This window comes from Rhinolophus hipposideros (assembly GCF_964194185.1).
Source record: "Rhinolophus hipposideros genome assembly, chromosome: 2".
Lineage (NCBI taxonomy): Eukaryota > Metazoa > Chordata > Mammalia > Chiroptera > Rhinolophidae > Rhinolophus > Rhinolophus hipposideros.
The window spans coordinates 39,800,970-39,826,640 of record NC_138048.1 but is presented as its reverse complement, the minus strand read 5'-3'; the positions used below and the strand labels follow the sequence as shown (position 1 = coordinate 39,826,640).

The 25,671-nt window shown below is 36.9% G+C and overlaps 1 protein-coding gene across 8 annotated transcripts in view; it reads right to left on the bottom strand.

Annotated features, from left to right (window-relative positions):
- Window positions 1–25,671, bottom strand: part of PHLDB2 (pleckstrin homology like domain family B member 2) — a 241,156-nt gene that overhangs the window by 116,309 nt on the left and 99,176 nt on the right. For all 8 annotated transcript variants that reach the window (XM_081065311.1, XM_081065318.1, XM_081065322.1 and 5 more), the window contains exon 2: window positions 958–1,072. In XM_081065311.1, the coding sequence (XP_080921437.1) occupies window positions 958–1,024 (67 nt within the window). In that variant the 5' untranslated portion in view covers window positions 1,025–1,072. The remainder of the gene's footprint in view (window positions 1–957; window positions 1,073–25,671) is intronic.

Below are 25,671 nucleotides of genomic sequence, written 5' to 3'. Positions count from 1 at the left end.
GAATTTCAGACTTGCCAGCCCCCACAACCACATGAAACAATCTATCTCATATATATATATATATATACATATATATATATATATATGAGATAGATTGCTTCATATATATATACACACACACACACATATATATATATATATATATAGATAGATAGATAGATAGATAGATAGATAGATAGATAGATAGATCTGTTTCTCTGGAGAACTTTCATTAATACTAATACAGGAGTTTTATAATATATTTTAACTTCTGTGTCTAGAGCTTAATGAAAAATTAGATCTAGCTTAAAGTCACTCTTCCTTAATAGAAAGGACTTTGCTGTGCAGAGATCATCAGCTGGTTTCAGGGAAATACTAATGAGGTTAATTGACACCAGGTCCCCAGCATATCCCCAAGCACCTCCTCCCTGGTTACTTGACCATCTGAGGCATAATAAAAAATAATGAGGAAAGTATACATTTTATGAGTTCATTTGTTCTGTTTTGAATGCTGGGGAACACATTACAAAGGTTCAACTAGCACTAAACCGTGTGAATTGGGTGTAGTTGGGTTGGAGCCTCATATCTCCTGCAAGGAGACAGCAGAATCAGCTGCTCTTCCAGAGAGCCTAAAAATGTGATGCCTTTCTCTCTGGGTCTCTTCCACCCCTTTTTATGTGGGCTTTGATATTTGAATGACTGATGAGTCACTGGAAAAGATCTTGCCATGCTAGCTGCTTTGGCCTACCTGTCACTTAGCATCTGGTCTAAACAGAACCTCAACATGCTTTCAGTGAGGTAAATAAGCACATGACCAAATATTTAGTGAAGGATTGCCAGCCTTAGGCTATCTGCTTACTGGACTCATGGGTTTATATTGAACAATGCTCAGTCATTCCATATTTATGGAAGACAGTAGGTACGCGTAAGTATTTACTGAAAATCTCTGAGAATGAAGTGCATGCCCAGAGTTCTCACCTAAGAGTTTCATGCCACCAACCCCATCCTCTTGGGGCATCTCTCTCTGGGTATTATCTTCCTCCATCAGGATCTTCTGCTGAATCTCAAAGGCGAAACTGAGATTGGTGCCACCCTGTACACAGAAAGAAAAGAGAAATACCATGCATGATTGGGAAGCTGAAAGCTGAGGTGTCCTGAAAAATGAATGTTAACAGAGCTAACATCTGGGGAATAATAACTATTGTTGAATTTGAAAAACAGACATCCTCGATCATCCAATAATCCCACTGCTGACTATCCTCTAGAATGACAAAACTTAAACACCATCACCACCAACTATCACCAATGAAAGCACACTTTTGAATAGAATAATTACAGATTTAAAAAACAGATGCCAGCAAATAAGTAATGGGCAATACTTAGAAAAAAGAATCCATTCCTTGGCATAGTTGATTCCGCTTTGGGTTTGTTCTTACTTATTTTCTGTTTTTTTTCATCTCAGATTTATTATTTGCCAGTCATTCCATTAGGCACTTTGTCTTTATTGTTTGTTTTAATTTTTACAAAATCTCATATTATAGAAAAGGAAACCAATGTCCTTTTTATTAAGAGCATTCCAAGGAGCTCCTGACTTTAAGTCAAGCCTCTCACAACTCTCATATGCCCATTTTATTTTCTTGCCGATTCAGGGGTACCTAGGAGATGATGTGGTCTCACCATCATGTAAGGACTCTATATATTGTGCACTTACTGTAACAAGTATTTCTCATTTAGTTTTCACAATCACTCTAAGCCTAAGTTTATCATTCCGATTTTATAGGTGAGAAATCTGAGGCTCAAGAAAAATAAAAGAGCTATCAAATTCACACAACCAGTAACGTGCACTACCTGGTAAGGTAACAACCCTATCATCTATTTAATTTTGTCTAAATTGTTCCTGATGTATTAAGGAGAATAGATTTTAATGGTGGCAAAACTGAGGCAGAAAGACTAGTTAGGAGACTATATAATATTTCAGGGGAGAGATGCTAACAAATTAATCTTAGGTCATTTGTTTAAGATAACAAGGTTCAGTCTATGAGATATATGTGAGCTGAAAGGCCAAGATGATTTATGGTATGGAAGGTAGATGCCGGAGAGAGTCTGATGTGAATTTGGTTAAGTGATAGATGATGGTGTTGTTATCTAAGAATGGAAATACAGACTGCAGCAAATGTGGAGTGAGGAGGGGAATTTATTTTGGACATACTGAGTTGGAATTTATCTATAGAACATCCAAGTGAAGTGCAGGGTGGAAATAGTGGCTAGAAAACTATATTTGAAGGATGCAGATATTGAGAGATTTTGCTTTTCTTCAAAATGAGAGTGAGTGAGCTAAGCTTGTTCATAGGCTGAAGGAAGATAGAGAGGGACATTGTAAAGATCTAGGAGAAAGGGGGAATAAGTGATGGAGGAAGGTCCTGGGAGAAGAAAGAGAGGATACAGTCAAGAACCGAGCTGAGAGATTTCTGGCCAACATGACAGAGTAAGTAAATTCTGTGCTCACCTCCTCTTAGGGCCACATCATTACAACCAAACCACAGAACAACCATTACTGAGAATCGCCCGAAGTCTAGTTGAACCGAAGCCCTACAACTACAGACATACAGGAGCTATCAAAATTAACTGGTAGGAAGGGCAGAGACATGCAACGGGCTGGTCCTACACCAACATATGGCCATTAAAAATTGGGACTGATTTCTCAGCTGCAGAGGTTCCCCCCTGAGAAGTGAGGGGTCCTAGTCTCTCCCCAGCCCAAGGTTTACTGAAACCTTGGAGAAAACTCCCCATAACTTCTGGCTGTGAAAACCAGCAGAGATTGGGGCTGAGTGAGATGGAGGGTGGCTGCAATCCCAGGCGTTCCCTTTAAAGGGGCCTCACATAGATTTACTCACTGATGGACTCACTTGCTCCAGCACTGGGGCAGCAGCTTGAAAGATGCCAGGGACATGTGGGAGGAACTGAATTGTTTAGCTTCAGGGTGTGGACTGGACAGGCAGCTTTCTCCCAGAGGGAGGAGCTGGTGGAAGCCAATGTTTCATTGTTAAGCCCTCCCACTCGCTGTGTGCAGACACACACAGATGCCATATCTAAGTTTCCACCAAATTGACTACCATCTTTTGTCTTCCCTGCCTTAGTGATTCCCTGAGACCACATCCTATCTAACTTTCAGGCAAACCCAAGCTGCTTCTAGTGGCCTTTTCTGTATAAACAACTTTCCTTGGCTCATACTACAGCCTTTCCTAAAATCTCTCAAAGGTACACAAATCCCAAATAAACAGCATATGTCTTCAGTGTGGCTTGTACCTTTGGCTGAGCAGCACTAAGCCCGGCACTAGTGACAGTTGGCCTTGGTTTGCAGATTGGCCTCTCAAGACACCTCCAAGCACAGCATGGGCAGTGACCATCTCTAGATTGCTTTGTGGCTTACGCCAGGTGGCCCTGGACATGGCACAGACTGCTGCTGAACTCGGCCTGCAGCAGGTCCCCTCCCAGTAGGCCCTAGAGCTGGCAGGCCCAGTGGCCAACTTCTGACTGGGTTGGAGCATCACCTGGCTACCTCCAAAAATGTCATACCCAAAGAAAGACTGGGCAGGCACCAGAGCTCTGCTAAAATGAACCCTGCTCTTTAGGGTCAGTGCCTGCACAACAGCTCCTCCACTATAGTCACAGCCAGTCCTCACAACTGATTAGCCTAAGGGTCAATCCCTCCTATTGATGTACGAATAGCAAACAAGTTTCAACTACAACAGGAGGGACACACAGAACCCACACCAGGGACACACTTGCAGAATCCAGCTCGGGTGACCAGGAGACTGCACCACTGGGTCCCACAGGATACTGACTACATAAGACCATTCTACTAAGACTGGGAGACATAGCAGCTGTACATAGAAACAAACACAGGGAGGCAGCCAAAGTGGAGGAACAAAGAAAAATTCCCCAAACAAAATAACAGAACAAAGCAATCTACCAGACACAGAGTTTCAAACACTGGTTATAAGGATGCTCAGTGATCTCAGAGAGAACTGCAACAAAGAGATAGGAAACATAAAAATGAAGATAGAAAACAAAGAAAAGAACAAGTCAGGAATAAAGACTGAAATAACTGAAATGAAGAATACATTAGAGGAAATCAAGTAGATTAGATGAAGCTGAGACTCGAATCAGTGATTTAGAAGGTAAGATAGCAGAAAATACCCAATCAGAACAGCAGAAATTAAAAGATTCCAAAATAATGAGGATAGTTTAAGGGACCTCTGAGACATCAAGCATACCAACATTCACATAATAGGGGTACCAGAAGGTGAAGAGAGAGAGCAAGGAATTGAAAACCTACTTGAAGAAATAATGACTGAAAACTTCCCTAACCTGGTGAAGGAAATAGACATACAAGCTCAGGAAACATAGAGTCCCAAACAAGATGAACCCAAAGAGGCCCACACCAAGACACATCACAATTAAAATACAAAAAGTTAAAGACAAAGAGAATTCTAAAAAGCAGCAATAGAAAAGCAGTTAGTTACCTACAAGGGAGCTCCCCTAAGACTGTCAGGTGATTTCTCAACAGAAACTTTGTAGGTCAGGAGGGATTGTCAGAAAATATTCAAAGTGATGAGAAGCAAGGACATACAACCAAGATTACTCTACTCAGCAAAGCTATCATTTAGAGTTGAAGGACAGATAAAGATTTTCCCAGACAAGAAAAAGCTAATGGAGTTTATCACCACAAAACCAGTATAACAGGAAATCTTAGAGGGACTTCTTTAGGATGGAAAAAAAAAAAATTAACAAATATGAATAATGAAATGGCAATATGTACATATCTATCAACAATTACTTTCAATGTAAATGGATTAAATGCTCCAATCAAAAGATAGGGTGGCTGATGGATAAGAAAACAAAACCCTACATGCTATCTACAAGAGGCTCACTTCAGACCACAAAACACACACAGACTGAAAGTAAAAGGATGGGAAAAAGATATTTAATGAAAATGGAAACAAACAAACAAAAAAGCTGGGGTAGCAATACTTAAACTGGACAAAATAGACTTTAAAACAAAGGCTATACCAAGAGACAGTGAAGGACTCAGTAATCCCAATTCTGGGTAATTATCCATAGGAATCCAAAATGCTACTTTGAGGGGACATGTACATCCATATGTTCATTACAGAATTGATTACAATGGTCCATGTGTGAAGGCAGCCTGAGTGTCCATTGGTGGATGAATGGATAAAGAGTAGGTAGTACATATATATAATGAGATGTTGCTTGGCCACGGAAGGAATGGGTTCTTGCCATCTGTGGCAGCATGGGTGGACTTGGAGGGTATTGTGCTCAGTGGAGTGTCAGACTGTGAAAGAGAGATGCAATGTGGTTTTGCTTATATGTAGAATCTAATTAACAAAATAAACAAACAAAATGGAAACAAACTCATAGATATGGAAAACATTTTGATCGTTGCCGATGAGAGGGTTTTGGGAATGGATGAAAAAGGAGAAGGGATTAAGAAGTACAAATTGGTTGTTAAGAAGTAGTCATGGGGAGGTAGGGTATAGCATAAAAAATATAGGCAATGATATTGTAATAACTATGTATAATGCTAGGTGGGTACTAGGTTAGTCAGAGGGATCACTTGTTAAATTATATAAATGTTTAACCACTATGCTGTACACCTGAAATTAATATAAAATAATATTGAATGTCAACTGTAATTGAAAAATTTAAAAAAGAGAGGGGAAGGGAAGGGGAATAAGAGGTTCAAATTTCCATGTATAAAACAGATAAGTTATGGGGATGTAACATACAGCATGGGGAATATAGTCAATCATATGTGATAGGATAGTATGGTGTCTGATGGTTGCTAGACTTATGGTGATCACTTCTTTAGGCATATAAATGTTGAATAACTATTGTGTACATCTGGAACTAATATAATGTTGTATGTTAGCTCTATTTTAATAAAATTGTTTTAAAAATTCTGCTTGGATGTTTAACAGATATCTAAAATTCATCATGTTCAAAAACAAACTCCTAATTTTATCCTGAAATCTGTTATTCTGAAGCTTTTCTTATTTCAATAAATGACAATTACATTCTATGATTAAAAAAACAAAAGAACCCATTTTGAAGGTTGGCCTACTAGACATGGTGCTCCTCATTTCAAGAGAATAAATGGAGGAAAGGAGATAAGATTAGATGCCCATGTAGATGAATAACTGTGTATTAGGAAAGGTTAAGAGTAGAGGAATTTACATACTGAAAGCCTCACTTTTGTCAATGAAGTACAAGGCCAACTCTTCCATTGAAAGTTTACCAAACTTCATTATTATTGTAGGAGATAGATGTTAAAATACAGACTTCTATTGTTATGTTAAAAAGAAGCTTGAAAAACTTTTGTGCTGCAAGCAATACCATCAAGAAAATGAAACGAGACCCCACAGAATGGAAGAAAATATTTGCAAATCATATATCTGATGAGGGATTTGTATCTAGAATATAAAAAGCACTCTTAAAACTGAAAATTATCACAGGATCTGAATAGACATTTCTCCAAAGAAGATATACAAATGGCCAATAAGCACATGAAGATGCCATTACCCATTAGGGGAAACCACATCAATACCACAGTGTGATACCACTTTATACCCACTCGAATGATTATAATGAAAAAGACAGATAATAATGGAGAGGATACTCATATGGTACTTGTGGGAATGTAAAATGACACTTTGGAAGACAATCTGGCAGTTTCTCAAAAGGTTCAACATAGAGCTGCCCTCCAACCCAGCAATTCCACCTGTAGGTATCTACCCAAAAGTAATGAAAACATATATTTACAAAACTTGGTTATAAATGTTCTTATTATCGTTATTCATAACAGCCAAATAGTGGAAATAACTCAGATGTCCTTGAGCAGGTAAAAGGATGAATAAAATGTGGTATATCCATGCAATGGAATATTATTTGGCCACAAAAAGGAAGGAAGTACTGACACATTCTCAAACATAGATGAACCTCAAAATCATTATTCTAAGTCACAAAAACTCACATAGTGTGATTCCATTCATATGAAATATCCAGAATAGGCCAGTATGTAGAGACAGAAAGTAATTTGCTGGTTGCCTAGAGCTGGTTTTGGGGTAGTGGAGAGGGAGGGACAGGGAGTGACTGCTAAATGGGTAGTGGGCTTCTTTTTGGTGTTTATGAAAATGTTCTAAAATTAGACTGTGGATAACTGTGAATATATTAAAAAACACTGAGCTTTGTGCTTTAAATGGATACATTGTGTGGTATGAGAATTGTATCTCGGTAAGCTGTTTTAATAAAGTAACTTGAGGTCTGGGGTCTGGGTAAAGATTATCGACAGAGGCAAGACCTGAAGAACACCACTGAAGACCAGAAAACAATAATAATAGCCATTATCTTTGAAGATTCACACGCCAAACACTGTGCTACGTGTTTTTACCTACATTTTCTTTTATGATCTTCACCATAAACTCATATAGGTTAGGTACTTTTTCCTCATTTTACAGACAACACAACTAACACTCAGAAAAAACATAAAGAACTTGTCCAAGGTCAACAGCAGGATAGAGACAGAGGCAAAATGTAGGCCTCAGTCTGTGTCATTCTGGAGCCTGTTTCTTAATACATGCACAAGTATGTGCATGCCTCCGACAAGTTTTGCTTTTCTATTTAGTTCCAACTTTTTTAGGTTCAGCACAAATGCCAACACCTTTAGGCCAATATCTTTTCGCCGGCACTTCAACATTGTGTGTCTATCAGTGTTGGAGTGGTAAACGGCATTTTCATCGCTGCAGTCCTAATAAGAGTTGTAGAATAAGTGTGTCAAAATAAAGAGTTATAGAATAAATTCATCAATAAATGAGCACTCTCCTATGTCCTCTACACTCAAGAGTTCTGGAAGCATGACTACTGCCTTGTATAGAGCGATTTCTCGAAGTTAAGAACACTAAGAGATTAAGTAGCCAAGAGCTCAACCCAGAGACAATTCATCTCTCCATTCTCCTCTATTTGAAGAAGTTGCAGGTGAGAATAAAAGAACAAAAGCTAAGCTCAACTCTTAGATAGAGAGACAATGCTCATCCCCACACCCCTCTCAAGATGGTTTTCAGATCTTGATGTTATCTTGCAGCTTTCCTCATGTACTAACTGCAGATATACCTAAATCAGTTCCTGGCATGTCATAAGGGTTCAAGAAATTTTATCTTCCTTTTCCATTCCTTTCACAGACCCCCACCTCCTCTTCCCTTGGCACCCACAAAGAGCTTACTCTGTATTAAAACTTCTAGTCTAAAACAGGGTAACTGTAAAAGAAGAGACAAAATACATATTGGGCTCACTAAATAGGTTTGCTTAGTCTCTGGGCTCAGTAATCGTAGGAAAATGCTGGGGACCATTTAAACTGAGACAGGAAGTGCTTACTGAGGAAACTACATCTGTTCACATATATCCTACCACTTTTTTTTTTTTTTTATAATGTGAGAAACAGCAGAAGAAAAGTATCCCGATGTTTATGTGAGCTTACATTGTGCCAGAAATTGTGCTGAAGTCTTTACAGAAATCTTATCATTTAATTCTTATACAACCTATGTAGTAGATTCTCCTATCTGACAGGTGAGAAAATAGAGGTAGAAGAGGAGGAATAACTTCACCCAGGTCACCCAGTCAGTTAGGGAGGGAGCTAGCAACTTCCCCAAGGTCTTTGTGACTCTAAAGTGTGGTCTCTCCATCTCTCCATTACACCACTTCTCATGTCCTTTCTGTTATCACCAAGCTCCCTTTCATGGAGGTTATTCTTCTAAAAACAATATAGGAGAACATGATTCTTACATGTTAATATATTACAGGAAGTCTTCCAATATCAATGCAAAAATACTAGATTAAATATTAAAAGACACAAAACAAAACAAAAAAAATATTAAAAGACAGAACCCAACACCATATTAAGAAAATATACCATGACCAACTGGGATTCATTTCTGGAATGTAAGGATGATTCAGTATTAGGAAATCTGTTAATATAAACACCGTATTAGTAGATGTAAGAAGAATAATCATATGACTGTCCCCTAAATACAAAAACAAATAAAGTAAAATAAAGAAAAAAAGAAAAAAAAGTTTTTGACAAAAGTTTCCTGATAAAAACACTCAAGAAAATAATAATTAATGCATATTATCTAAACAAAGTACCATGGTCCCAAAGCTAGCTTTGTGCTTAATTGGAAAATACTAGAAGAATGTCTACTTAGATTAGGAAAGAGTCAAGAATGCTCACTATCTCTGCTACTATTAAACATTATTCTAGAGGTATTAGCCAGTACCATTAAAAAGAGAAAACAAGAAAAAGCAGGAATTGGAAAAAAAGAAGTACAACTATTTCCAAGTGATGTGATAGTTTACTGAGAGAATCTGAGAAAATGAACTCTAAACTAACATAAACAATAAAATAAATGCATTTTTTAAATGCTAAAGATAACGTTAATTTTAAAATAATTTCAAACTCCAAGAAAAGCTGCAAGAATAGCACAAAGAACACTTTTCTTTTTTCTGGAATCATTTGAGAGCAAGTTTTGAACATGTTGCCCGGCACCCCTGAATAGTTTTTAGTATATAACACTTCAAACAAGGACATTTTCTAGGTAACTACAATATGAGGACCAAAGTCAGGAAATTATCATTGACACTTCCTAACATTGAAGTCACTAGCTCCATTCAAATGTAATGAATTGTTCCAATAACATTCTTTATAGGGTCTAAGCTAGGATCATATGTTGTGGTTAGTTGTCACGTCTCTTTGGTCTTTTTTCGTCTGGAAGAGTGCAGCATGGGTTGTGTCTCAAAGACTAATTTATCTTCGCTCCCACCCCCTCTACATCACGGGTGAAAGAAAAGGGATTGACTTCAGTCAAAACCCATCCTGCCAGACATATAAAATGAATAATTGCTTGAGTGTGTAGAGAGAAGCCTGAAAGTGATGTCATGCTTTTATCTCCTTTGATTTTTACCATAACAAATTATAAAGCAGACTGTTAAAATAGAAATATGTTAAACCATTCACTCTTTGCTGAATTCTTCCTAGATAGACTGTACACACACACACACATACACACACACACACACACACACACACATTGTCTTGTTTTCAAAATGGTTCTAAGACAATCTCTTGTAGGTTAGGTTTAACAGTATATATCATAGATTAGTATATAATCAGGTCTGATTAATCTTCAAGTTAATCTCAGTTAAGGAGCCTGTTCTTAGATTAAATTATAAACAGACATACAGAGCACAGCTATCCCCATTGTGTGAGATAAAAGTTCTAAATTAGTTTAAAAAATTCTCATCTCACTTTGCCTTAAAGTCTGTTGGGAATTCTTGGAAATCTGTCAGATTACCACTAATTCCATGAGATTGTAGTTCAAATTTCTTTATATGTACCGCCTACAACTACCTTTCCCAAATTACATTTTTTATGGTAATCAGATCATTAGCTTTCACCCATGTTGACTGTCTGCAAGGTTTTGAAAGCACAACAGGTACATAGGTAACTGTCGTGCTGCACTTGTTTGGTGATAAATATTTGTCCTCCTGAAGTTTTCTGGATAACCTACCCAGATACCCAGATACATTATTGAATATTTCTTATGTCTTGAGTCCATACAATTTTCTTGAACCAGTGTAAATGGTTATGTTGAGATTTCTGGTTTTCTCATTTTTTTTTATTTTTTATTTTTACTGGGGAACACTGGGGAAGAGTGTGATTTTCCGGGGCCCATCAGCTCCAGTTGTCCTTCAGTCTTGTTGTGGAGGGCACAGCTCAGCTCCAAGTCCAGTCGCTGTTCTTCAATCCTAGTTGCAAGGGGTGCAGCCCACCATCGCATATGGGAATTGAACCGGCAACCTTTTTGTTGAGAGAGCCCCCGTTCTAACCAACTGGGCCATCTGGCCACGTGACACTTCTCAGTTTTTTAACAGCAAATTCTAGGTTTCCCTGAGTGTCAGAATCCATGCTTCCTGAAGCCAACTCAATGGAAAAGTGTTAATGAATGCTGACATTCTATTTTCTAGTCATCTCCTTGGTGGCAGAATAACTTCCTTTACCCTCTTCCCCCCCGCCCCCCCACCTTTCTTCGTGGGAGCTATTTTTCTCAGAACAGGTTGGAAATAAAGAGAGAGAGAGATTATGGGACAGGTCAAATTTCTCTTTCGGGTAGCCTGTTGGCAAGGTGACACAAGAGAGTTTTTAAAAATACAGATTTCTTTACTCTAGACTTTCTGTCAGAATTTGTGAAAGTGGATTCAGTGCTGTGTATTTTTAAGAAGAGATTCTTCCTTGACTAGCATTGAGAAGTTGTGTTTTACTCATATGTTGAGCAGAATGATTGCTAAAAAATCTTAGAAGTATTTGGGAAATGATCTCTATATTCCCCTCTTTATAAGCTGTGCGGCTTATATGAGCATATGCTTTTAAGGAAACACCTATTTAGTTCTGTTTAATTCAGCTTTTCCCAAATTTATTTGAGTATAGAACATACTCTTTTTTTTGAAACACATGTTACTATTGCACACCCATAAGCAAAGACTTTGTGAAGTATTGGTGTAGAAAATATGACTCACTCTGTCACCCTTTCTTTATTAACAGTTAGCAACTCTTTGATGTTTGGCAACTCAGTAATAAATGTAACCACAGCTATTCATCAGGACTATTACACAAGGTTTTATAAGGCCTTTGTGCCCGATATTATTCTGTGCCTCTTCCTCTGCTCACACCTAAACTTTAGATGTTAAAAAAGCTCAATATGTTATGATAGTTATGATAATTAATATGCACTGATTGCTTACTATGGGCCGGTCTCTGTTCTAAATACTTTGCAGAGATTAACTAGAAAAATCTAAGAAAACACACGGTTAGTAAGTGGTGAAGCAGGTATTACAGACATCAAATCCAAGTGTTCTGATGCAGAGTCTACAGTACTAACCACTCATTATTTTGTTTGAGCTTTAGTCACTGGTCTTCTTTTTACAGGCTCCTCCGTGGCAATCTTATCCAGGCATGGCTTCACCTTGTCCATGGCTTCCTAAGTCTTTTCACTCTCTTGGTCTCTCTTCTGAGCCACAGGTCCACCTCACTTACTGCTTATCAGAAACCTCAATGAGGATCCATAACTGGAACCTCAAATTCAATGTATTTCTAATCAAACTTCATCTTTCCCCCTCCAAAGTTACCCTTCCTTTTTTGTTTCTTCTTTCCAGTCGTTCATGTGTTTCTTCATGTGACCTGTGTAAGAACCTATAATGTGTTTGGCCCTGTGCTATGTTAGGAATATAGTCCTCCCCAAAGAGGACTTCCAGAACTGCTTCAGAAAGTGGCAAGAATGATGGGATAAGAGTGTTCAAAGCAAGGGAGAGTATTTTGAGGGGGATTAATGGCAATGTGTCTTTAACTGTAAGACATATTTTTTACTTAAACGTTCACTGGATTGTTTGATCACACCTCGTATAAAAGTGAACAGAACTTGGGTCCTTACTTCTAGTTTCTACTGTCTCATAACTTCAGGGAACACACGCTTCCTCATGCCTTCCTCCACTGTCTCCATTATATCCTTCCATATTAAATCCCCAGCAGGTATTTTATTCTCTAAATTGTTCTTAAGTTAAATTCACTTGAAAGGGAATTGGATTGTCCTGGATTATCTTCCTATGACAGATCACTGGCACATCTATAGGTGCTATGGTAGACTGCATTCTACGTGAGGGTGGCTGTACCACCCCATGTGATATTCTTGAAATGTGACATTGACAGTCCTTCATCACGTGGTAGGGTCTACATTTCCTCCCCTTGGATCTGGGTGGGCCTGTAACTGCAGTGGAAGTGATGCTGTGTGCTTTCCAAGGCCAAGTCCTACCAGGCAAAACAGCGTCTGCCTGGCCTTTCGGGGATGCTAGGCCCCAAGCCGTGAATAAGGGGAAAGGCTACATGGAAGGTATTCCCGATGACAGTTACCACTGAGGACCCAGCTGATAGCCAGCACCGACCTCCAAACTAATGAGTGAGCAAGATTTCAGATGATTCCCAGTCCTGAAAGCCACTTTAGTTAATGCTGAGAGGAACAGAGACAAGGTGCCCCTCTGAGCCTTACCTAAATTGCAGATTTGTGAGCAATATAAGTCACTGTCAACATATTGTCATTGTTTTAAGCCACTGAGTTCTGGTCAGGCTTGTTAGGGCAGCAATAGATAACCAGAAGAGGTACCTGCCTTTGTTTTAACCAGCTATACAGAGGCTAGGGCACATGGCACAAAGCAGGCTGCCTGGAAGGAATTGCTACCAGGAAGACAGGCACCATGATTAAAGGTCAATTATGCACAGTCTTTTAAGTGTTTATATCCTCTATAGCATATGATAAAGGATTTTGCATGCAGTAAATGTCAAATAAATATTGACAAATTGAATCGAAATGTGGTGTAATAGTAAATACACACACTTTTCTGTAAGATATACTGAATTTCAAACCACAACTCTACGTACTATAGCTCAGTGGTAAAGAGTAAAATTTCTTCCCCAATCGATCAGTTTCCTCTCTTTTGAAACTGATGTGAGGATTAAAGTATTTACGACATGTAAAAGTGCCTGAGAGAGTGTGGCTCATGATAGATCTCTCTCTCTCAAATTTTTAAATATGTGTAGGAGAAATAAGGACAAAATAAGAAAGACTGAACCCTGATTGTAAAAGATCCTGAATGCATGGTTAAGGTTTATTCTTTAGGCAATGGGGAATCATAGAAGATTATAGAGATGTGATATGTGTAAAGGAATTTTTGAGAAGATTAATATGGCTTTAACATGTAGAATGAGAGATGAGCTATACAAAAACCATTAGGAAGCTGAAGTCAGTGTCCAAACATGTTAGGATCTAAATAGTATCTTTAAAATGTAGCCAGGAGGATATGAGGTCAGGATTGAATGGCAGGATGATATTACGAAGGAAGTTTTCACAGATTTTGTGTTGCAGTCCACAAAGGAGAAAGTTAGTATAAATGAAAAGAGAAGTCCAAAATTGGTCCCAATAATTTGACAGCATTTATTAAAAATTGTTTGCATAGGCTACCCTATGATCTAGCAATCTCATTTCCAAAAATCTGTCTTATAAAGAAATGAAAATTAATATTCGGAAATCAGTTGCATTTGTATATACCAATGATAAAATAGCAGAAGGAGAAATTAAAAAAACAATTCCATTTACAATTGCTCCAAAGACTATAAAATATCTGGGAATAAATCTAACCAAAGATGTAAAGGATCTGTACTCAGAAAATTATACAACACTGAAGAAAGAAATGAAAGAAGACATAAATAGATGGAAACACATTCCATGTTCATGGATAGGAAGAATTAATATAATTAAAATGTCCATACTGCCTAAGGCAATATACATATTCAACGCAATTCCTATCAAACTACCAACGACGTTTTTCACAGAAATAGAACATATAATCCTAAAATTTATATGGGACCATAAAAGACCCCGGATAGCCTCAGCAATCTTGAGAAATAAGAACAAAGTGGGAGGTATAACGATACCTGATTTCAAACTATACTACAAGGCTACAGTAATCAAAACAACATGGTACTGGCATAAAAATAGATACATAGATCAATGGAACAGAATAGAGAGTCCAGACGTAAATCCATGCCTATATGCCCATCTAATCTACGACAATGGAAGCAAGAATGTACGATGGGATAAAGATAGTCTGTTCAATAAGTGGTGTTGGGAAACCTGGACGGACACATGCAAGAAAATGAAGCTGGACCACCTCCTTACACCATATACAAAAACAAATTCAAAATGGTTTAAAGACTTAAATGTAAGATCTGAAACCATAAAATATCTAGAAGAAAATATAGGAAGAAACTTCATGGACATTACCCGGAGTAAGATTTTCACTGATATATCCCCTCGCGCGAGCGAAGTAAGAGAAAAAATAAACATGTGGGATTACATCAAACTAAAAAGTTTTTTCACAGCAAAGGAAACCATCAATAAAACAAAAAGGGATCCTACTGTATGGGAAAAGATATTTGCCAATGATATATCTGATAAGGGATTAATATCACAAATCTATAAAAAACTTACTCAACTCAACTCCAAAAAAACAAACAACCCAATTAAAAAATGGGCAGAGGACTTGGGGAGACATTTCTCTAAGAAGGACATACAGAAGGCAAGAAGACATATGAAGAAATGCTCAACCTCACTAACCATCAGAGAAATGCAAATAAAAACCACAATGAGATACCACCTCACTCCAGTCAAAATGGCTATTATCAATAAATCAACAAACAACAAATGCTGGCGCGGATGTGGAAAAAAGGGAACGCTAGTGCACTGTTGGTGGGACTGCAGATTAGTGCAGCCACTATGGAAAACAGTATGGAGGTATCTCAGGAATCTGAAAATGGAACTACCCTATGATCCAGTAATTCCACTCCTAGGCATCTACCCGGAGAAATCCAAAACTCCAATTCAAAAATCTGTATGCACTCCTATGTGTATTGCAGCACTTTACACAATAGCCAAGATATGGAAACAACCAAAATGCCCATCGGTAGATGACTGGATTAAGAAGCTGTGGTACATTTATACAATGGAGTATTACGCAGCCATAAAGAAGAAAGAAATCTTATCATTTGCAGCAACATGGATGGATCTAGAGAACATTATGTTAAGTGAAATAAGTCAGAAAGAGAAAGACAAGTACCATATGATCTCACTTATATATGGAATCTAAAGAAAAGACTATGTGAATGAACTAATCAGAGTCAGTTTTGGGGACGCAGAGAAAAAACCGAGAGTGGTTAGATGGGTGTGTGGGAGGGGGTTGGGGATAAGGGGAAAGGTGAAGGGATTTGGAAGCAGCTGGTAACCACAAGATGGCCTCAGGGTTTTTCTTTTGAAAATTAATTTGGGGAAGGTATTCTATAATGTTGTAAAGATTTTGTTGGGTATCCGATGGACATGCGTCCTATTTGGGAGACCACCTCAGGGATACTGTGGATACCTGATCATGGCATTGTACATCAGAAGCTAAACATTAATGAATGCCAACTATAATTTTATATATATAATGTGATGGTTCAGTGTGAGGTCGGAGGGATAGTGGATGGGGGGAGGGGGGTTCACAGTATGAGGGATATAAATGATGAACGTCTAAGTATTACCTTGTTTTGTACACCTGAAACTAATAAATAAATTAATTAATTAAAAAATAAATAAATAAATAAATAAATATAAATTTCAAAAAAAAATTATTAATAATACTAAGTATTGGTGAGGACACAGATCAACTCGAAATACTGTACATTGTTGGTGGGAATGTAAATGGTACAGCAATTTGGGAAACAGTTTTTCAATTTCTGTTAAAGTTAATTAATCCAACTCCTAAGTATTTTCCCATGCAAAGTAAATAATTTTCCCACACAAAGACTTTTACACAAATGTTCTTAGCAGCTTTATTCACACTAGCTCTCAACTAGAAACTACCCACACATCTGAAACAGGTGAATATACTATACAAATTATACTATATCCATGCAATGGAATACTACTCAGCAGTATAAAGAAATGAACTACTGATACACACCACAAAATGGATGAACGTCAAGAAAACACGATGCTGAGCACAAAAGCCAGAAACAGGAAGTATGTCTGTATAATTCTGTTTATATTGAATTCTGAAAAAGCCAAACTAATGTACAGTTACATAAAGCAGATCAGTAATTTTGTGAGATCAACAGCGGAAGGGCACCAGGAAGATGTATGGAATGAAGGAGAAGTTCTATGTCTTCATTGTCATGGTGGTTACATGGGTGGTTACATTTGTCAAAACTCATCTAACTGTGCTATAAAATCAGTACTTTAAAAAAAAAAAAAAAAAAAAAAAAAGAAATGATAGCAAAAGTACTTAAAGTTATACATGCAAAGACTTTTACTGTAGCCTTGCTTGTGATAGCACAATAACTATCAGTAAAGTAATGGTTAAGTAAACTGTGGTATATCGATCCAGACAGTGGAATAATATGAGAATAGGGTAAATCTAAATAAACTGACCTAAGTTTTAAGTGAAAAGAACAAATTGCAAACCAATACATACAACAGCATCTCAATTTAGTTAAAAGCAGAAGAAAAGTTTAAGTGTCAGAAAAGAAAGACACTAAACTTAATGCTGTTTTCCTCTGATGACTGGGAATGGAAAGGGATGAGGGTGGGGTGGTCTTAAAATATTTACTTTAAATAATTTGTATAATTTTACCTTTTGGTGTTCTTTTTTAAAAAATAAAAACATTTTAAGTTCACAACTTTCATACCATTACAAACAAATAGTACCACTAACAGAAAGAGTCAAGTCTAAAATGATTGTTGGATTCAGGGAAAACATGATGCTTCCATGTAGAATCATGTGTATTTGGTATAAAGGGCTAAATTGTGGTTGGCATTGTGGCAGTTGTTGGCAACAGTGAGGTTGTGCCTGGGCAGGCTTTCTTGATTCTGGTTTTGTTAGGGCTCAAACAAGAGATATGGTCCATCTCGTCCATGTTGCAGCTAGACTGAAGGGTCAAAGGCAAGACTCCTGAGCCAGCATTCTGGGAAGCAGCACCAGAGATCTTTTCTGCTTCTGCCTCTGTCCCAGGATTGGAGGGAATAACTCTTTCTGGCACTGCTTGTTTACCCTGATGAGTAGCTCATGTCATCTTTGTGGTTCCCTGGGCCTTCTAACCTATAGGAATGTTGGTGGGTAGCACAACATCCTATTGGTGAAATTAGTCTTCATAAATCTATCCCCACCTTGAACTTACTTATATTTTTTAACCTGGGATATACTTATATCCATATCTATATTTATATTTATATTCATAGCATCTGTGTCATCTATATGTCTTCTATCTAGATAGATGGACAGATATAGATAGATATCCCTGTTTGCATATTATCATATGAAACAGTCTTTATTCAATTTAGCCTTGAACGATAGTGGATATTGGGACATGTTAAATATAGGGTAAACATATTATAAAAATGAATCCCACATGTGGTAACATAGTGGTTACATTATAGAGCCAGGGTATTTTTTTACAGAATTACTGATTGCTCTTCCAGATGGATTTAAATTTATGGCAGTAAGAAAATTTTTGCAAAAAGGCCCCCTCTCACTTATTGACCCTAGAAATATGCTTATCCCTTTATGGTTTCAAAATGCCTTGGGCAAAAGCAACACTGTGTATTTTATTAAGTGAATATTATTTCCAAGCCCAGTAATGAAAGTTTTAATACATGAAAAGCCTCTTTTAAAATATGGTCAATATTTAATACACACTGCATTAGATAAGTATTAAATAATACATTCAAAAATTTAAAAAATGCATATGCAATGTGATTTGCAGAAGCCGCCACAATATTTGTAATTTTATTATTGTCAGTTTCCTTTTATTTATCCTATCTCCTGTAGATTCTAAACAGATATGGAGATAATTAAAAACCATGCCTTGAGGCCTTTTTTTCCTTTTCCTTTTTTCTTTACAAATCTGGAAAAACGGCATGGAAATACAGTTAGTTTCCTAAGATCCCACAGCCCTTCATACTGACAATAATATTCTTATGTTCTGGGATGTGTTGCTTTTTTCTATTTTTCTTACACATGATATTTAGAAATAAAAGATTTATATATAACCAAGAAGTTTATATATATATATATATATATATATATATATATATATATATATATATATATATATATACAGTTTTTATTTCTGCTGTGAGTCCATATTCTATCTCATAAGTTAATAAAAATGTTGCACTTCAAGTAAAGAACCTTAGATTGCTTTAAGTCTGTCTATCTCTTTTTTTAAACAGAAATACCGACTTAGTTTACCTGCCTGTCTATATGGAGTATATGTTTTCAAGCTATTCCTAAGTGAAAATAATTACTTTATGTTCTATTATTTAGTTATTATTATTATTTTTTATTTTTTATTTTTTTATTAGTTTCAGGTTCACAAGACAAACGTCTAATACTTAGACGTTTATCATTTATATCCCTCACACTGTGAACCCCCTCCCCCATCCATTATCTCTCTGACATCGCACCGAACCATCACATTTCCACTGTCTCTACTCCCAATGCTATACTCCGCCTCTTGTAAGTATATACATACATATGTATACATATATATATATATATATATATATATATATATATATATATATAAAATTATAGTTGGCATTCATTATTGTTCAGCTTCAGGTGTACATTGCAGTGATCAGGCATCTACATCTTCCCTGAGTGGTCTCCCAAATGGGACACGTGTCCATCAGATACCCTACAAAATCTTTACAACATTATTGATTACATTCCCCAATTTAATTTTCAAAACCCCGTGGCCATCTTGTGGTTACTGACTGGTTTCTAATCCCCTCACCTTCCCCCTTATCCCCCCCCCCGCCCATCTAACAACCCTCAGTTTTTCCTCTTTGTCTCCAAAACTGTTTCTGATTAGTTCATTCACTTATTCTCTTCTTTAGATTCTGCATATAAGTGAGATCATATGGTACTTGTCTTTCTCTGTCTGACTTATTTCACTTAACATGTTCTCTAGGTCCATCTATGTTGTTGCAAATGGTAAGATTTCTTTCTTCTTTATGGCTGCGTAATACTCCATTATATAAATGTACCATAGTTTCTTAATCCAGTCATCTACCGATGGGCATTTCGGTTGTTTCCATGTCTTGGCTATTGTGTATAGTGCTGCAATAAACATAAGAGTGTATGTTCTATTATTAATCTAATAGAAATATGGAGGTGAGAGGAAGAAGAGAAGCTGCTTTTCTGACAATCAGAAACAATGTTGAGAACATGCGGGCGTGCTCCAAATTTTAGTAATTGGTACTTTATTTATTACATGATTTAGTATAGCTGAGGGAAACAAAATTACAAATTTCTCCATAATGTGGTGTTTCCCCCAAAATAAGACCTAGCCAGACAATCAGCTCTAATGAATCTTTTGGAGCAAAAATTAATATAAGACCCGGTCTTATTTTACTATAAGACCGGGTATAACATAATGTAATATAATATAATATAATATAATATAATATAATATAATATAATATAATATAATATAATATAATACCAGGTCTTATATTAATTTTTACTCCAAAAGGCGCATTAGAGCTGATTGTCCGGCTAGGTCTTGTTTTTGGGGAAACATGGTGGTTTTGCTAAAAAGTCGAAGTTGGGAGTAGACTCTGTATCTGAATCTCTTAGGAATTAAAATCATACTTAATCCCTGGTTCTTTTGAGTAGTTCTGTCGATTTGATGATGAGATGGAAGACAAAATGAGGTAGAAACAAAAAAAAAAAACTAAAGAAGTATTGTGAGTTTACAATTTAGTGAAATAATGAGGGTAGTTTTTCAGAATCTAGTTAAATAAAAAAACAAATAGAATTCTTAAAATATGAGGTCAAGATTTTTTTTTTTTTTCACAAAAGAATGATGGAAAGTCATAGAATCCAGGATAGGAAAGAAGTAAGCATGATGCCTTCATACAGGAAGGTGAAATAACCCATCTGGCTAGTTTGAATTATTTTTCAGTGTGGTGATGGATTTGAACAATCCATCCAAACCCTTTCACCCAGTTCCTCTCTTTACCAATTGTAAGCATTTGTGAGATAGGGCAATATGGGCAAGATGAGAAAGATAAATGTTCTCCAGTGGTTTCCATGACCTTTGTTAGAATCTTGGCTCTCATTAATGCTGATGATAGAAAAAGAAAAATGTTTTAAAATTGGGTGAACAGTCACTTAACTGCTCAGAAAAACATTTGGAAATTGGGAAAAAAATTGTAAATATTTGCCTCTATTTTTTTGGATCTCACCAGTGAACTTGTTCCCTTTTCTGTACCTAAGAGAAAAAATCCAGGAGATAATGTTGACGGTGGCAAGCTCCAGAAGATCACTATCATGTATTCATTTTTATACTCTATGGTGTTTTCCACTTGGCAAGTTTTCTATAAATATTTGCTAGGTTTCATTGAATTAATTGAGTAAAGGGGGAGGTACGGTCTTTTAGAAGCCAAAACAATTTTAAGATCTTGATTGATTTATCTACGTACATCATTCAACCTGTGTTCAGGGATCAACTTAAAAGGGAGAAGTAGAGATGGGAAGTCAAAATATAATCTATTGATGGATATATACACACACACACACACACACACACACACACATATAAAATTTGGCAGTATTTGTGATCTACTTTTCCTGTCACTTATGGGAAATGTGACTAGCATCAAAATTAAGTAATTCACATGAGGATATTGGGGAAGGGAGCAACTTCCTTTGGCTGCATGCTTACAAGTCCAAGTTACGTTAGCTGCTGTAACCCTCTTGGCCTCTCTCCCCCACTTGAGTCCCTCTGTCTTAGAGGAGTATGTGCAACTCTCCCATTGGTGTATTTGGGAAATAAACCAGCTCTGTGTAGTTGGCAGTCAGCTTACCTCAGGAGCTAAACATTCTGGTCTGCTCCTTCATGCTGTAAGCTGTGCAGAGGCAAGTCCCCTCGTGGGGAGCTGTGTAGTGATGGTGGGTAAGTCTATCTAATTCTGAAGTGAGGTGTAGGAAGTCTGCTGTTGTCATGCGCCTAAGCCATGCCCTCCTTTATCAACTTTATCAGTAGCAAGGATGGCACTTTTATCTCCTTCTGTCAAACTTCCATATCTATCTTTTCATTGTTTACAAAGTTGATTGGGAAAAGAACAATTTTTAGTCTGCCTCAAGTCCTATATATGTACTGGGCTCCAGCAACTCTATGTAGTTGCCTCTGATAATCTTAACATTCATTTATTCATTGAGCCACTCATTTGAAAATAGTTATCGAACCCCTAAAATATGCCATGCTCTGTGGGAAGACCTGGGAACCTACCCACGAGAAGTTCACTGTGTAGTGTGTTTTTAAACCAATTTGACAAATGGGTGAGCACACAGCTTCCCAGGAAGTAACAAAGTCCGAGCTGAGTTGTTCAGTTTTTTGATGTTTTCTTAATTAAGTCATGACCTAGGAGAATTGGGCCAGGAGGTAGCCAAGTCTACCTGATCTACCTGATCTAATCTGGTCTCCCTAATTAGAGCTGAGGCTGAAGGGGTGGTCAGGGGCTTAATTCTGAAAGACCCCACCTAAAAGCCAGACTACACATCCCAGGCTCTGCCGGGTAAGTAGTAATAAGCAACTGCTTAAGAGATTGGAGGAGTCATATGGTCAGGTTTCTGTTCTAAATAGGTCACTTGAATATCTTGGAAGACTGATCTGAGGAGGACAAGCCTGAGGAGACCAATTTGCAGATTGCTCCAGGTGAGAGGTACAAAAATTTGGTTTAGCAGCATCTTTGCTTATTTTTTGTTTTCCTTTTTTTTTTCCTCCTGTTAATCCTCATGTTTTGTCAGATGAACAGTAAGGGCGAAATTACCACCTGTGGTGGTGATGATAATGATGAAGAAAAAGAAGATAAGAGGACTATAATTATTGAGTTCTTGCTCTGAATTGCCACTAGGATAAATATTTTTTTTTTCATTAACTCACTTCGTATTTACTAAAAAGGCATGAGGTGGACAGTATTATTCCTTTTCCATTTTATATGTGAGACAACAAAGGCTTGTGGGAGAAAAATAACTTGCCCAAGGGTCTAGAACCAGCAAGCAGCAGACCTAGGAATTAAATTCAAACCTGTCTGACATCAGCTTCCATTCTGATAACTCCGTGCTTTATAAAAAGCTTCATAGCACTTTATAGAGCACTTTCTTACATAGTGTCTCACTAGAACTTTAATGGGATCCTTAGATTAACGTTAAATTCACTCCAAACAGAGGTGCTTATTCTCATTTAACAGAATCACCCTCTCATTAAAATAGTTTGTGATGTATTTTGAAATCTCAAAATATATTGCTCATTATTTGATAAATTATCAGTTTGGTGCCTTTGTAGCCAAATTTTAATAATCGCATGTCTTTACCTGGCCATTGAACAGATGTATACAGAATGAATTTTAATGTTAACTTTAAATAAATAAGTAAATACAGTGTAAAATATAATAAGAGAAGTGATTTATAGTTTTCCTTTTGCTATGGATTATTTATTCAACATTCAATAAATATTGACTAAGCACTTAGTGGGTATTATGCACTATTGCTTTTAAGAGTATGGAAGATAATAACCAATAACTTATTAGGTTTGCTATATCACGAAGCCCTTAGCTTAGTTTCATCACACAGAAGTCCTCAATGTCTGCTCTTAGAACAAATAACTCCAGTGAAAGAAGCAAAGGAAGTACATTGAATAGGCCCAAGCTTCAAATTAATTAAATTAATTAAGTTAAATCACTGTGCTCCTTTAAATTTACTACTTTTATTCTTTGGAAATCATTCAGATTAGATTATTTTGCCCCATCCACATTAATAAGGTAAAGGTGATCGTGTTGCTTTACATTCATTTAGCATTACCTTACATAGATGAGATAGGTATCTATCCAGTATGGCTTCAAGATTTTTGTTAGCATAATTTATTCTATAACACCAGTTTTGAATAGAAACCCCAAAGTGCCATAATGAATGACTTGTCTTTCTCAGTGCATAAATTTATGCTTGTTGCGGGTAAAGAAATTAATGATAAAGGGTGATTCCAAAGCACACAGCAAGTCCTGGCTAGAATCAGGGCTACTATGAGAAATCACAGATATGTAGCCTTGCTTTACTTTCAGAGATAGGCTATCTCTCCCAGAGGGGTCTGGTTCATCTGATCTTCACTCCCTGCCCCATTCCCACCCTGTCACCCCATAACCACACCTTCCTGGGCAAAAATGCCAAGGAGTGTGGAATGGCAGTGTTCCTGCATTCCTCCGTTGGCTGTGGAGCAACATTACGGCTTTACTGTTGGGCTTTCGGGATTCCCCCTTTGTTCGACTGATACGCTTTCTTGTGTCCTGACTCTACCTATTGGAGAGAACATGTAGGGCCCAAGATTCCCCCATGCTTAGGCAAAGGAAGGAAAAAGGGCATAAGTGTTTAAGTATTACCCGCATGCTTCAGAAAACTATGTTTTTCAGACATGAATAAATAGTATGTGGGTAAACTTATCGCCAATGTGTTAGATTTTTTTTTTTTAATAATTGGGTAATTCCAGCAGGAAGCATATTGAGAGTTTTACCTTTTGAGGCTTTATTTAGATGACAATTTGGTAAAACAACCAAATATTTAGTTTTATATTGTATTAATGTTAATAATAATAAACATACTAAGGAGAGATGACAAAGATGAATTTAAAGATAACCCAGATTTTATTCCAGAAAATTCTTTGCTAAATTAAGCTTCTTAAAACAACCAAAGAGAAGCTAATTAATTGTATTTCAATCTTCCTTTCTTTTTTCAACTCTCTCACGGACTAGTGATTTAAGTGAGGCAAAAATTAAGAATAAAACCTTCAAGCGAAAAACATTCATAGTAATGTAGCACTTTAGGGGTTGTTTAAAAGGAAATGTGATTTGTATGTCCAATGGAAAATGTCTACTTACCTTGTGCTATTCCAAGCATTTACCAACACATTTGCCTTCATTAAGTGTTCAAAAAGATGAGAATTTCTTGCAACTAATGTCTTAATATATCCCTACAGATCTTTACTTTTAATGGTATGAGAATCTTCATATATGACTGTAGTAGAAATGCACTGAGTTAAGAATCTGGATCTTGCTTATCAGATAAAACCTCAGTGTTTTGTATGTTTGTTGAATTGTTCTGCACTGATTTTGTTTGTAACGATGACCTAGATTATGGAAATCTGTGGGCTTAAGCCAGTCTTTCCCTTTTCAGTATTTCTATTTTCTCACTTACGCATGATTGATAATATTAAAAACTAACTGAAAACTTCTCTGGAGTATACCACGAAATAGTCATTCTTTGAATTTACAGATTAAGTAAATCTATAATGTTCTTAGCATGAGCACCAGAGGCTATCAAGAGACAATACAGAAAGGTAATGAGTCTACAAGTAGAAATACAAGCAATAAATCTTCCACAGTGTCCAGAACACTCAGGCATAACAAATTTTTTATGCATCTATAACTAAAAAAGCTAAATTGATCTGAGTCATTTTTTCAACATTGTACATCCTCTAAAATGTCCAATAAAATTTGTCTCTGTTAGGGTATTGTCAATCACAAGTCCATCAATTGAGTTTAAACTGTATGGAAAGTCATTGACTCACATAATGTACATTATGGATTCACTGGGCCTCAGTTGATGAATCCAGATGTGTTTCCTCTCTGAGATTTGCCGAATAGTCTTTTCCTAAGGATAATTTTCCCCATAAATGCAAGCAGCAGACATAGGACTTAATAAATGGGGTGTGTCAGAAAAGGGTGGATATCTAAACAGTATAGCAGTTCTGTTGGAAAGGGAGAAAGAACAGTGAATGTTGTAGGCGACCAGTAATGTCCACTCCAAAGTTCCTAGGAGGAACATGGCACTACTGGAAGCACAAAAATGATCATGACCATCAACACACAGTAACACTGGGTAATGTAAACCACCAAATGAGTCAGATAAAAGATCTATTTATAA